Source organism: Polyodon spathula, chromosome 13 (genome assembly GCF_017654505.1).
Source record: "Polyodon spathula isolate WHYD16114869_AA chromosome 13, ASM1765450v1, whole genome shotgun sequence".
In the NCBI taxonomy this organism is placed as follows: Eukaryota; Metazoa; Chordata; class Actinopteri; order Acipenseriformes; family Polyodontidae; genus Polyodon; species Polyodon spathula.
In genome coordinates, this window is record NC_054546.1 from 36,614,746 (window position 1) to 36,630,079 (window position 15,334).

General features: G+C 38.1%; 1 protein-coding gene across 1 annotated transcript in view; it reads right to left on the minus strand.

Annotated features, from left to right (window-relative positions):
* Positions 1 to 15,334, minus strand: part of LOC121325319 (putative leucine-rich repeat-containing protein DDB_G0290503) — a 142,430-nt gene that overhangs the window by 40,210 nt on the left and 86,886 nt on the right. Inside the window, exons 15-18 of the mRNA XM_041267748.1 lie at positions 13,924 to 13,998; positions 1,537 to 1,683; positions 345 to 503; positions 40 to 123 (exon numbers count right to left, since the gene is read on the minus strand). Of these exons, the coding sequence (XP_041123682.1) occupies positions 40 to 123; positions 345 to 503; positions 1,537 to 1,683; positions 13,924 to 13,998 (465 nt within the window). The remainder of the gene's footprint in view (positions 1 to 39; positions 124 to 344; positions 504 to 1,536; positions 1,684 to 13,923; positions 13,999 to 15,334) is intronic.

The window sequence follows — 15,334 nt, forward strand, 5'->3', positions numbered from 1 at the left end:
CAGCACACAGCACTAAATCAATAGGAGCTTGACAAACACCCTGTGTTCGGAAGCCTTAACTTTGTCCTGCAAGCTCTTCTGTTCTTTCGTCAGCTTCTCAATCACTTCTCCTCTCTGCTTTAACTGCAGTAAAAACAAAACACAAAATCATCAGGCTCATACAGTATACACCAAAACCAGAGACCATCAGAGATATCAAATCACAGATATTCTTCCAAGACTGATCTATAATGAACAATTCAACTTCACCACTGTCAGAGAAGGGGTTGAATATGGACACTAATGCTCATGAAGGGTTGAACATTAAAGGACAAGATTTCTGAGTACCCACTCCAGTGACTCACCTCCTTGTGTAGCTCCTCTTTCTCTCTCTCCACAGCCTGGCTCTCTCTTTCCAGCTGTGCCTGCAGTTGCCCAGCCTCCCCCTCCAGCTCTCCACACAGCTGTTCCAGTCTCCGTCTCTCCTCCCGCAGCTCTGTCACTGCTTGCTCATGCTGCATACACTACACACACACACACAAACACACACACACACACACACACACACACACACACACACCATGGTTAGGGATTCAAGGTCTAAACAGTACTGTTACAGGTCAGCAGTCAGTTTTTCGACTTTAAAATGAGTGAGTGTGGCTAATTCTAAGCTTTTTCATGAAGGCAAACATCAACTGCTAACCACATTTTTATTCTGCATGGAATAGACCTAAGCAAACACAACTTCAATTGTATTTCATTCAAATCATTTTTTATAAATGTTATAGGGATTCCCAAACTCTGCCCCACTCCCTCAGATCTAACCATTATGCCACACATCTCTTGCAGCCAGGCCTCATTGATTGCTATGATGTAAAGATAGAGCTCTACTAGAAATGGTAGACTCTCATTTCAGATACCTCCCTTTCTGCCCAGGAGACTCAGACGCTGATTTATAATATATTACAATTTCACCCCAGCAACATTTTCTGAATGTCATTTCCCAATTTCTGTCAAACTGTGCTGCAATTTGTCTTAATGCTGTTTATTGCACCCCGTACAGGGGCTGATAAGCAATTCAGATTGAGTGGTTTACAGGGACTGCAATAGAGTTATGTCTGTGTTTTTGATGTGGGGGGGGGTTGGTCTATAAAATTGTAATAAGGCAGAAAAATAAATGTTTCTGCATTCTCATGAAATTCTGCAGAAGCAGCTCTTTCTTTGCCGTTTATAAATAAATATACAGAGTATAGGTATTAACTAAAGGAAGAGGTCTTCTGTCAACATCCTTGTGTTTACCCATATTGGGTATTTTACAAGCTGCATTGGCTTTTTATATTGTATTTACCCAGAAATTCTAAGTGGATCTGACAATTGCAGGGTCGGATTGTGGACAGTCAAACTGTGAACTGCTTTAGGTTGTTTTTCACTGATCTTGATAGAAATAGCTGGTTTTGTACTGGCTATGGTATATCATAGTTCAGAAAGTTTACAAATCACTATTAGAACCTACAGCATTAGAAAAGTTTTTATTGTGATTGTAGTTGTGGACTGTACCTTGAGGGTGGCGCTGTGCAATTCCTCATGCTGCTGGTCTAGCTGGCTCTTCAGCACAGTCACCTCTTGCTGGTTCTGGCTTGCTTGCCCCCACAGCTCTTCATAGACACTCTGTAGCTGCTGGAGCTGGGAGTTCTTCTCTGAGGCCTGGGTGGAGAAGTGTTCCAATACTTACAAAATTAAAAAAACAGCTCAAAGAGAGGATTACAGAGAGAAATCGGAAATCCCCTGACAACAATCTGGATTAAAGATCCTTGACTTGTATTCATCTTTCACAAAAATGGTGCAATTTGCCTTGTGGAGGGAGTAAGATCTGACCCATTATCATATTATCGAAATTTTAAAGACAAAAAAACAAGTTTCTCCCACTATTGAGACAGTGAACCCAATTCGCTGCGCAGACACTGGGAGTTGAGTTGTCTTCTCACTAAACCAGCAATCCAATTTCACAAGAGACAGGTTCAACTGTACATATCCCCTTACAAGATAATATATGGAAAAACAGTTGGCTTGGGAGTCCATTATGAGAACGATACAAACGCCAGGGGTTAGGGTTTTTTTAGTTTATAGTTGTTGGTGACCCCAAGCTTTTAAAAAAGGATTCTCTGAATAATGCATGACAAAGTCACCTGTTATCATTGATAATATATACTGATATTCTGTCTTGTGAATAGGAAGCATAGTAAAAATAGGAAGTGACTGTATTCAAGAATAGTTACATTTGCAATTTTGAACATTTTAAAGAAGTAATAAGGAATAATTACTACTACTACTACTACTACTACTAACTACTAATAATAATAATAATAATAATAATAATAATAATAATAATAATAATAATAATAATAATAGTAGTAATATAGAAAATAGGAGGTGTTTCATAAAGACAGTTCCTCAGTCTTGGTTAGCTAGAGCCGCTCAGCCAATAGAAAGGGTTTCTATGATGCTTAGCTCCAGAACAGTGAGTCTCGCGATTTCACCGGCAGGCTGCTATTGAGCAGAATCGAGTGGCAGCCCTCCAGCGCATGTTTTTTTCCCCCCATCAAAAAAGGGTAAAAATAACAGGAACAGGTTGTCGGAAATGAAATTTCAATTCATCCAGTCCCTTTATACACTTCTGTGGGAACTCACAGTGGAGAAGAGGAATCAATAGTGTTTAGACAGCAGAGCAGATTTTCTAAGCGTTGGATCAATAGGAAAGAGAGAGGAAAAATACCCTGGCTTTTCATTCTGGTGTTGTAGTAAATACGAACAAATCAGTAGCCTAAGGCTAAATGGATTGACCAGCTGTTTCCGAGTTCTGTGCTGTAAATAAAGATCTATTCTGAACGTTTAGGCTGGGGGCCCAAGGGGGGGTAAGAGACATGGCGGCTAGTCATGCACACAGCTAGACACTGTTGGTGGAAGAGCCTACTGTACGTTTAATGGACAAGTGGATAAGGCTTCAGGTTTTTAGACTGGTCAGTAATGTTTGATAATGCCAGCCCCGTTGGGCATTATTGCACAATTAAGCAAAGAAAAGGTCACGGTAGCAATAAGGAGTGCGTGTGAATGGGCTTACACTGCTGATCTGGTGCCTAGACTTGAGTTATGCCCACACCTGCTTGAAACCACGTTACCTTAATGATAATATTTTTCAATCCGAAGTCCTATCAGCGCTGTATATTTTGGAGAATTGAGTATGGAAATTAAGTCATTTCATTCTAATATCCTTCTGTTCCATACTTTGTAACCAATGTTATTTTTTTAACTGGGCTGCGTGAAATCAAGTAATCCCCCCCTCAAAAAAGACAGTTTTTAAAACAGACTCAAGTTATTTCTGGGCTCCATGAGGCCCTACTTATTTTCTGTAATAAGACTGTGTTAAATATTAAAACAGCAGTTCTATACAAATAGCGAACTGCAATATGAAAGCACTTTTTTTTTTTTTTGTAGCTACTGATCAAAATCCATTATCGAGGGCAGGGAACTAGACAAGACATCTAATCACTAAGCCTATTTCTTTAAAGTCTTGACATGTCAGGGAGTTTTTTTTTTTTTCCTTGTTATTTTAAGTCATTTTTAATCCTTGTCAAAAGTTAGACTCATCACGCTGTATAAACAACAGGCAGCTTTGCAGATCTGCAACTGAGCACATTAGGGTTTTTTAAATGTATTTTTGAGTGCACATACACGAGGTGTAGCTAACACAACGATCATAACAGTACAACTACAACATCACAAAACTCATCAACAGCAGGAAGCATGAAAAACATCTGTAAGGTTCTTTGTAACCCTTGCAATTAACAGGGCAGGTGTTTTATTTTTTATTTTTTTGGTTTGTTCTTTTAATTTTGCGACGAGCGTTTGTCAAGGAGAGACAAGCTATGTCTTTTTTTTTTTTTTTTTGTCTTGTTCTTGTGCTGGGACAGTGGTTCCTGATTATCGAGTCACGGGGCACTCTGGTATGCCACAGCCTCTAAGTAGTCATTACTTTGAAAATACAGGTGTCCTCTGGGCAAGATAAACAAAAAAAAATCTGCGATTACGACACGATCCCATAAGCAAAGTCTGAATTATGTATGCATAGATTATGACATTTTCACAATGTTAAGGCTTTTTAAAAAAAAGTTTGTTATTAGCAGCCATAATGCTGAATATTTTTTCTACATCGTGTTGCTGTTTTGACACAAAGTTTTTTTTTTTTTTAATGAATGTGCAATGCTCTTCTGCACCCCCCTATCTATAAGGTTTACATTACAGCACAGTACTGTACATTATATTCAAAGGTAATAGGGTTCTTTATTTCAAATAGAATACAAACAAATATCAAACGTTTAAATTTCAGTTTTCTTCATAAAAGGATATATATATATATATATATATATATATATATATATATATATATATATATATATATATATATATATATATATATATATATATAAAGGCCAGGTTACTGGCAATGACCGATGAAGTTACTCTTCTGACTTCAAAAAAATGTAAGAGTATACATAACTTAAGAATTTATGTACTTTATAACTTTTTTTTTGGTATTTATTGTGTGATATGAGTGACTTATTTAAATAAGATATGGTCTGAATAATATTTTTCAATGTGGTGAACATTGTTTGTTTTTATGCCTGATAAATGTAGCTGCGAGGCATAGAATGCCATGTGGTGTGGCAAAAAAAAAAAAAAAAAAGACTCTTTTGAAAAGTAAGAGAAGGCCACATCAGCAGTGATTTTTAAATATATTCCCCATACAAATAACATGGTTATTTAATAATATAAATAGTTATATTTTGTTTCTATTAGTATATGTTAGTTTCTATATAGTAGTGAATAATAACAGCAATATAGCCTTGGCCATGTCCCTGTAGCTTGAAGAGATCTCTGTTTTAAACTTCACAGGCTAAAACTGGTCTGGGTTGGGTCTTACTAACTCTACAGCAGGTCCTTAAAAGCCTGTTCTTCGCAAATAAAGGACCAAGGAAGGCCCACTTAACCAGGAGCCTTCCCAAAGCTGCACTGCCCAGTGTGGGCCCTGCTGTTTCATGCTGAGACATTGTTCAGGAGCGAAAGCAGCTGCGATTTATTTAACGTGCCTACTGTCAGCTTGGCTTTCCTGCAGCCCCACTCAAACCTAGCCCTGTATGGCAAGGGTGCTTTAATGACTGGGATAAAACAGAGGTACCCGGTTCAAATCCCAGCTCAACCACTTAATCTCCTTGTGCTCCGTCTTTCTGGTGAAACGTTGTTGTAAGTGACTCTGCAGCTGAAGCATAATTCACATACCATAGTCTACCTTGTAAAGTGCTTTGTGATGGTGATCCACTATGAAAGGTACTATATATAAAAAAAAATAAAAAGTGCAGCAACATATCAGGTTCCCCCTTACTATTGATAGGGGTATTGGGGCAAGCAGGTTTATATTCGTTACATCTGCTTTCATGGGTTTTAATTTAAAGCTGGAGTAACATACATGCCTTTTAAAAAAAAAAAAAAAAATTAAAAAATAAAACACTAAGCACTTTAATTTCAAATTTGATTTAACAAACCTTGACCAAACGAGTGACAACCTGAGCATGCAGCTGGAAAGCTGCCCAAGTCCAAATTCTTCAGCTTTACTCAAGGTTCATTTTATTTTTGCATTCAAACTGGATTCTGAATAGTTGCCAAACGAATATCCATCCAAATGCACGCTAGGATGTCTTTGCATGCACGAATGTTAAATTAATAATTCAAAAACAGGAAAGACTATCTATTCAGGGATTCCAGTATAGTTAGTAAACAAGGTAACTAAGTGGGGTTAATGGACAAGAATGGTCCTACCCCAAGTTGTTTGTCATTCTTTGTAAATTGACAGCGTTTAGGGTACCACTGGTGAGAAGGCCTGCTCATTACACCAGGCAACACATGCGTACACTTTATCTAGGAACCACAGTTCACAAAATTTAAGAGAAAAAAAAATCACAATAACATAAATACAAACAGCACAATAAAGATAATAAAGATAATAACATTCGATTCTCACTCATTAAAATCTAAATATTTTTAACTGGTTATTCGCGACCCCATTTTAATTTTCCAGCACAACTGCTCTTCTATCATTTCACACTGTGCTCAGTTCATAAATACGTTTTTCTCTTTCTTTCTTTCTCTTCTTTTTTTATATGCTTGAAAATTCCAAGCCAATTACTAAAGTGGCAGGTGAAATGGGAATGTACTGTAAAAGAAATCAACGGTTGCCATGGAGACTTGGAGAGAGAAGCAGATTGTATGCAGTCATGTGACCCAACCCACTGCATAAAGTAAGGCTAACACTCTGTAGACCAAAGGACGCTTAACCTCAATAGCTGCGAGAAATTGTCGTCTATTCAATTGAATTTATTAGAATTTTTTGTCCGAGTTCAGAATAACAATGTCTCAACTGCTGCTGTGTTTTATTTGTATATCTGAGGCAGGGAAATAGAAGTTGTGTGTGTAATATTTTTTCTTCATTATGTTCTTTTTGACAAAAAGGTGTCCAAAGAGCAGGGGGAGCCATTTATCATATTTATTACTAATCATTTGCATTTTTAGAAATTTAACATATTAATCCTCAGACACCGAATAGGCAGTAAATCACTTCTTAAAATGTAGTCTTCAGCATGTTTGTACATTATATATAGCAAATTATATATGCAGTACATGGCTAGTTGTTGTAGTAATCTAATTCATTAGCTTTTCATGACACGTATCTAGACCTGGGTTTAAATCAGGATGCCAGTAAATTATCACCTGCCCCCCCCACCCCCGGTCTGCCAATCTATGCTGCCTCTCTGCCTGTGCGTAATCTGAGCTGTTTACAATAGAGCACAGCCAAGCTCCACTGATACAGCCCTGTGCTATGTGCCACTTTGCAGGCCAAGTAAAAATACCAGTTAAAAAAACAGCAGGTCAAACTACCTCTGATCATTACACAATGATGCTTGTGAGTTCCACGGCTTTAAACATTATACCACACTGCCGCCTTCCCTCCCAGACCCTCAGGTCTAACCACTTGACCACTGTGCTGTACCTCCCTTTCTCCCAGTCAGTCAGGTCTTAACACTTAACCACACTGCCTCTTTCTTTCCCAGCAACTCGGATCTCACTAGAATCAGTGTCAATGAGGAACAGAATGGAATTCTGGCTATTTACAACTCACAAATTATTACTCTTAAAGCACAAAATGTTGTAACATGAAAGAGTAGCACATAGCAGAATTTAAAACAAATACATAAAAATAAATAAATAAATAAATAAATAAATCCTAGTGAAGCAATTACTGATCTAATCACGACTTTCTGCATGAAGGTACTGCTCCACTATCCCTGCTCCCATTTGCATCATAACAGCGTGCAATATTAATTTCCGAGTTTACTGCTTATTGGAAGTACAAAATGATGAAAAGCCATTAGGGCTGCAAATGGGAAAGCAATTTGCTGTCACACGGACTCGGCTCTATTAAAGAGAAAAATCTTGTTAACCATTTGGAATTAGAGTCATTTGGCAAAAGGCATTCTGCCGCACTCGACTAAAATAAGTAATTATGCTTCCCTTCTCTCTCTCTTGCTCGCTCTCACTCTTTCATTTGTGAAGGTGAGAGAGACAGCAGGGAGAGAGAGAGAAGGAGAAGACAGCAGAGGTGAATAAGTGGCTGCAAAGGCAATTCAAGTTGGGAGCTATCTATAGTTAATACATGGTGCAAAAAAAAAAAGTATATATATATATATATAAAAGAGAGCACACAGACGTCTTCCTCAGCCTCCGCCATTTTTCCTTCCAATCCAGTCTTCCCTTAATTTGCATTTGTTTTTAATAAAACAATAAAAGACTATCTAGACACTATATTCTATCGTCTCCGTGAACCTACCCAAGATATCCCCTGTGTATAAACAGCCCTTCCTGTATATACGTCTTGGCTATTTCCAAACAGTGCTGGCAGAGTATAGATCATAGCTGTAGATGTCTTTCTAAAATCAAATGAATCCCTATTTCTGATACCTCCAGCAGCGTGCCCCTCTTACATCAGGAATACCCTGTTTAATGCACTGCGGTTTCTATACACAGGTCCCTATAAAATTACTCTAACCTACACACAGAAGAGTGGTTCTGGACAGATAACTCTGTAACAAAAGGTTAAGAGTTGTAAGTTTATATAATGATTAGCCTTTGGTGTTGCACCCAATTACTATCGCCAACTGGAGGCCTCAGACTGCCTACTCCATCAATTAAAGTTGTATTTGATTTATGTATGTACAAGCAGTAGTCAACCACCCCCACTCCCTACCACCCACCTCCAACCCCCACCCAACCCACTCCACACCATGGTTTCCCAATCCTTTTTGGAGTGTATCTACATGTTTACATGTATTTGAAGACCTGCAGGACCTGTTAAGGGCATTGTGTTCTACAGCCAGAACACAATATTCATTAAAGTAAAGGTATTTTGGGTGTAAGCGTTCAGTGTGTGTGTGTGTGTGTGTTTGAATAAGAGAGAGGGGTTTAGATAGATTAACTCAGTCTTATTTCTAAGCAAATGCGTTCTTGAAGAAGGCGGTACTAATCAACCAAGCTCACTTACTTCTAGGCTACTAAGTTAAGAAAGCTGAGGAACTATTTTTTTTTTTCCCCTACATATTATCAGCATGGAATAAACCATTTTAGAGCAGACTGTAGGAGATTTAAATTTTTATTTGGCATAGATTCTACCATGCTCTCCTAAACCATTACCCACCATTTAACTAGAAACAAAAAAGAAAGCAATACAACATACCATCTTTGCGTGTGTGCTTGTTCACAGAAACAGTGTGGATGTGCAAGTGGAAGCATCCTGAGGCAGTGTATAAACTGGTTAAACACACACACACACACACACACACACACACACAATACAGCAGTGGGAGTAGGAGTCGGGGTGGGGGTAGTGCATGGTCTTGTACCCCCCCCCCCCCCCCCCCCCCAAAAAAAAACACAACAAAAAAACAAACACTTTCCTGGCCAGGTCTCATTAACACCCACCTCTAACATCATTCCAGGAAAATTAATTGAAAGACAGATTAAAAATAAATTAAGAAAAATGTGTAGCAGAATGCCTTTGCGCACTTCATAAATCACCCGGCAAAGCTGGGATCTGGCTCCCCATAATTAACTGCAGACTATTTATTTTATCCTGACGGTATAAATTAGAATCCAGACACACAGATTATATTAGGGGTGTCTGTCATGCGGAACTGCGGCGGGATGTGTGGAATATTTTAAGGATACAAAGAGGAAAAAAAAAACATGCTGAAACCAAGCAGCATCTAAAGAGATAAAGTGTAAGCAATGGAGGTTATATATTGCATCACCACAGTATGCCGATTGTTGAGGATCTAAGCTGAAAAAAAAAAACAATCTAACATGATCAAGCTGGTAAAATGTATCATTTACATTGTAAGAAGAATTCATTGGAGCAGGGACACAAATGTTACAATATTAACAACTGAAATATACTTGGGAGCAAAAACGATGTTTGTATTTGCAGCCAACGTAATTTGTCACATGCACAGCTGCATATGTTATGCATTTACTGACGTCTGTTATAAATAATAAGCCTGTTACTGTATACCTACTGTCTACAGTTTTGAGTGCAGTTCTCTTTCCTGGACCTCTATACAGGTCTGCAGTGATCTACAGTTCCATGTAATGCTCCAGCATTAGTATTGAATACAAAATAGTGTGACTTAACCATTTTTTCTTTGCAATACGATGCACTTACCCCACGATGCATTACTTAAAGACAGATCTCTGTCTGAATAAGTTTGATTTAAATATGCTTCTGTGAGTGGACCCTCTCCTGTCTTGGTATGGAAGCAATATATTCCCTGTGCCCGGTTCATGATGCCATAACCAAAGAACAGTCTCTTATAGGGCATATTATTGAAACTGATTTCAAAATAAATAAATAAATAAATAAATCATAGATGTAGTGGAAAAAATCTGCTATCTCAAATAGTAAATTCTTTACGTAGCTTCATTCCAGCATAGCCAACCTAAAAGTGAGGTTTACTAAACTTTTGCAAAAAGGCAGTTTTTTTTCAGTAATTTTCCATTGACAAAAATGGTACAAAAACTACTAAGCTCCAGAACAGGATCTGGTACCAGACTGGCTTTAGCAAACAACCTGTTTCAAGTACTGGAGCACATGAGCAATGGAAGGATTTATGTTTTAAGGAACTGTTTAACGAGCAATCTGTGATCCTTAATTGTTTTCATGACAAAGTCCCAGGGGGATTTTGGAAGGAACCGGGCTTTCTGTCACTCTGCCAAAAGGCTGCATTAAGAAAGTGACTCAGTTTATATTACATTCCAATGTCCTGAAACCACACAACGTGACTGGCTGCATAACATTCTCAAAGTCCCTGATGGTAGATTTGTACATTTTCCAGCGTTTATTTTTAGGTGAAGCTCCTTTATCTGGCCACAGCGCAGGACATCTGAGGATAAACCTTTGGTTATTCGTTTCTATTCCTGTCCTGCTCTTGATAGGAGCCTCTTGTATTCTATGTTGAACATTTGAAGAGTACCCAAAATCTGCAGCACAGCAAGTGAACAGGGACAGAGAACCATCAACTTATTGTCATCACCCGAAGCATAACGTCATCTCAAAACACACCATTCGCAACGAGCCAACTACTCCTTCCCCATCCAGAAATACTGAGATATTTTCACCACGTTCAAATCTGATAGCATCATCAATTTGAAACACAGATAAAAGCCTGTTTTCTGGTGTATTTATGTAATATAACAAGCTTATAATGTTTTGATTCTCATAATCTATTCAATTGTAATAGTGGCAGGTGTAAAATCGATAGGACTATCAATGGAAATTAGCCATTGGCTAAACCATTGGACCTTCGGTTAGAAATTGTATGTTGTCCTTTACAAATAAATATACACAAAACAATACATACCACTGTAGTGTAAATCATTAAAAGACATTATTTTGAGTAAATTAACATATTATTGCTATGTCTCTAAACATTACACACACACACATACACACATCACTAGCAATGCCTAATTCACTTTGGCCAATATTAATGTAACTAGAATTGTAAATTACCAGATTGAAATTCATAGATTTATCAGCGCTGTTTACTAAAGGGGGCAATTTTAAAGGCTGTGTTTATCTTGTTGCTGTAGGAAATAAAATGTTGAGTAAAGTGTTCTCTAAACCCACTGGGCACACTGAATCGTTTCTGTGGTGAATGAACCCGGAAACCAGAATCCGGGTGTATGTCTAGTGTAGGTTTATCGTACTAGAGTGTGTTTCATTACTTGTTTTATTTTCCCTTCACATTTCACACAGCAGTAGAGAGCTTTGATTAATTTGAAGAAAAAAAAAAAAAAAGGCAAAACAGGGTAATTTGTTTAAAATAAGGTTGTACATCTAGGTTGATGTATCACCTTGGAAATTGCATAGAAATATACTGCTAAGAATCTGGAATGCAAAAGCCGTTACAGTGCGTATGGCGAGAAATGGATTTTCACAATATTTGAACGTTCGAATTAACCTGTTACTGTTGGATTCAACAACATATTTAAACAATGCAAAGCTGTACTACAGTACTGGCAAAGTCTGTGCTGTACCCAACGAAATCTAGTATAAACCTAAAAGCATTACATTTAGTTTATTTCACCATTATTTGCAATGTTGCTGAATAAATTATATCGCCTGTGGAAAACACAAAATGTGGTCACTATTGCCTTGAAACTAATTTCCACCAACACATTTTAGAATATTCAAATACCTGACCAAGCAGTAAACAAATAAACAATACAGTACAAGCCTGAATCAAATGTATTATCTATAAACCAACAACAACCAGAAGAAATCTTTCCAACCCATAATAATACCAATTGGGCAGTACCCCCTTCCACCATTAGGTGTCTCTCTTTCACTGCACATGCCTGCAGGGCCAGTAAATCCCCAGAGCTCCCCCTCCCATCCCAGTTCCCCATCTCCAGATAATATATACGCCATCATTTGAAAATGGCAGCTTTTTGAAAATTCACCTTGATTATCAGACATTAAAAGTGACTTATCCTGTGCTGAGTGTCTGGCAGGGGATGGCTGCAGACAGCAGAACAATGCGTCTTGCTTGGTATTAACGCCTCATCAGGATGCGCAGGGAAAGGAAGGGGAGGCAGCCCTTTGTTCTCCCCCAGCATCCAATTATTTTTTACGTGTGGCTCTTTTCACAACAACAGGAAGGAATTTAATTTTAACGCACTCCAAAAACAGCTATTTTTAAAAAGAATTTAAACACACACACACATCCACATGCTGAACAAAAAATGGAGGGTTACAATTTTACTAATAAACACACACTTGAACACACACATATGCATGCATTACATGCAATTAAATAATACAGCTGCCAGTTGATTTGGTCAGAGAAACAATCTGTCAGTGTCATATGGTAAGAACCATATAAAATGAACCTCACAACTTCAGTTTTCTGGTTTGAGGCAACACTTCTGAAATAACAATTGTCCATTTAGAAAATATGGAATTTTTGATTAATATTTAATATAATAAATATATTTTAATAATATGTACCATACGTAATTCACACAGTAATGTGACCACATTTCTGAACTAATTGCAAAGATATATGTACACTGATGAAGGCACGAGCAAGAAGCTTTGAACACTTGGCTTATATTATTTAGATCAATTTTTAAACTAAAACACGGGCCATTGGGGGTACTTGAGGACCAAAATTAAAAACCACTGTATAGTATAGTTTATACTGAGTTTTTAGTTATCAGTATTTTTAAATGAGAGAGACACCGACAACACCCTTTTTTTTTTTTTTTAAGAATAAAACAGTCACACCTATAGTGAATATTATCCTTCTTTGTGTCCAATGAAATGGATGGTGGTGTTTTTGTTATAAATCGTACACAGTAGTTATTAATAACAGGGCCTAGAACACATTTTATATCCCAGCCCCACAAAAAAAATGATTTAGTGATGAAAATCTACATTTTTCTATTTTACCATAAACCGCTAGAGCATGGGGAGCTGGTTTTACTTTCAAACCGCTGTTATGATGGAGGCTCGCTAGTCCCCCGCCCCCCCATTATTGAGGGTTTATTAAGGGCTGTGCTCACTCTGCTACAGCGCAGGGTGGGTAGGCTGACAGACACTCAGTGAATTCAATTCTGGTTTTGGGGAGCCTGCTGACTGTTGTGAGTGACTCACTCCCTCTGCTGCACAGCGCACCAATTCTCCAAGGACATCAAAATTAAAGCTCAGCCACCTGCGTGTTTATGATTTTTATTCTATTTTATATTCACTGAAATGTGTTATTACCCATCATTCAACTTAGGAGTGTGTGTGTGTGTGTGTGTGTGTGTGTGTGTGTGTGTGTGTGTGTGTGTGTGTGTGAGAGAGAGAGAGAGAGAAAGAAAGTGTGCAAGCGTTAGCATGTAACAATGTGTTCTTGTGAGTACCGGGATGTATGTGTGGTTTTGCATGAGAGATCAGGACTTCTTGCGCGTGAAGATATTGGAAAATTATTATTTAAGAACAATATTAGCAATCACTCAATGTAGAAGTGTGTAAACAATAGGTTCTCAAAATGAACACCATTTTTGCACATGGACTTCACTGAGTGGTGTAGTTGGACAAGCCTGTTTGAAAATACCTAAAGGAGGTGCTGAGAAAGTTATTCTAACCATGTGTAGAAGAAGTCTGAAGTTTATTTTAATTCAATGATCACAAAAAAGTTCCAAAAGAGATGGGTGCTTGAGGATCCACTTAACAGAGTGCAGTGAGGGTGCAATGAGGCAGCAGTGTTTCAAAGAGAGCCCGCAGCCCAATCTTACCTCCTTGGAGGCGGCACTCAGTTTGCTTCTCAGGCTGTCTAGCTCCGCTTGCAGCAGGGCCTGGCCTTCTTCTGCCTGCAAAAAGAGGGGCAGTAAGTTAGTGAAAGAGTAAGACAGTATGAGAGACAGAGAGAATGAGAGGTTTGAAGCTGTGGGTAGGGAGAAGAACGAGAGACAGAGTAAGAGTGAGAGATAAACTATAAATAATTCAACTGTGTAACTTGGGTTATTTTTATGATGGCAATTTAGAATGAAACCATGACTTTTATTTTAATTACTTTGATTTAATAACTTCCATATTCCCATGTTTATGTTTACGGATGGGCTCAGCCAGGACAGTAACCAAGGTTTTTTTTTTTTTCTTATCTCTTATTATACATGACTGAATCAATTAGTTACCAGGAAGAACCAGTTTCAGTTATAAAGAGTTGTCTTTAAAAAATATATAATAATCTACATAGCTTAATGTGACCATGTTGCTGGTACTGACAGAAGGTGAGAAGAAGGATTTTAAATCCTTTGGTTTTGATTATTGTAATGTCTAGGAGGTCAGGTACATTTGCAGTTTTTGCCTAATGAAGGAAGCAGCCTTGCTCTCGCTTGCTCTTCTCTCCTGCTCTGCACTCTGATCATGTCGCAGAGGGGTGCATGTAATCTGTGGCTGAGCCAGCACTATTTGGATTAAATACTGGAGACAGGATATATGCGTCATTAAACCAGAGAGCGGAGCGTGCAAGAGTGAGAGAGAGAGAGAGAGAGAGAGAGAGACAGAGGTCGACAAAGGTGAAAACCTCAAGCAAATAATAAAAAAAACAACCTGCTCCATCTCCAAACAGGTAAATATTTTTCAACAGATACCACGTTAAATAAAATAAAAAAAAATGGCAACATAATATTGTTGATTAGAATGCAGATATTCAGTGAAACACCACCAGCATGAGGCTGATAAGTGTATTACAATCACTTGCACCACCTTTTTTCCAGAAAAACAGATTCAATTTGTACACCGCTGTACGGTACATGTTATTTGATCATCGTTAGTGAAACTCTCCCCCTCTGATTGGCTGTCTGCTATACATTTCAAATCTATTGAGGATACCTTGACATGACAGTACAGAGAACAGCTAGACACAAGTGAACCAACAAATAAAATAAAAACACTAATTACAGTCCAGAGTCCACCCGGAATCTGATGGCAGTGTATCGAAGAACAGAAATGCCCACACTAGGTTACAAATTAAACAGATACTATGATCAAATAGTAATATTGCACTTGTGCATGTACAAACAAGCGAATTAAAGGAATCAACCAGCCAATCCCCAATTTGTCTGTAAAGCACATGTACGCGTACAATATTACTTAAGTCAGTGTATGAATGTGAGAGTGTGGGTAGAGAGTGGCCCTTTATGA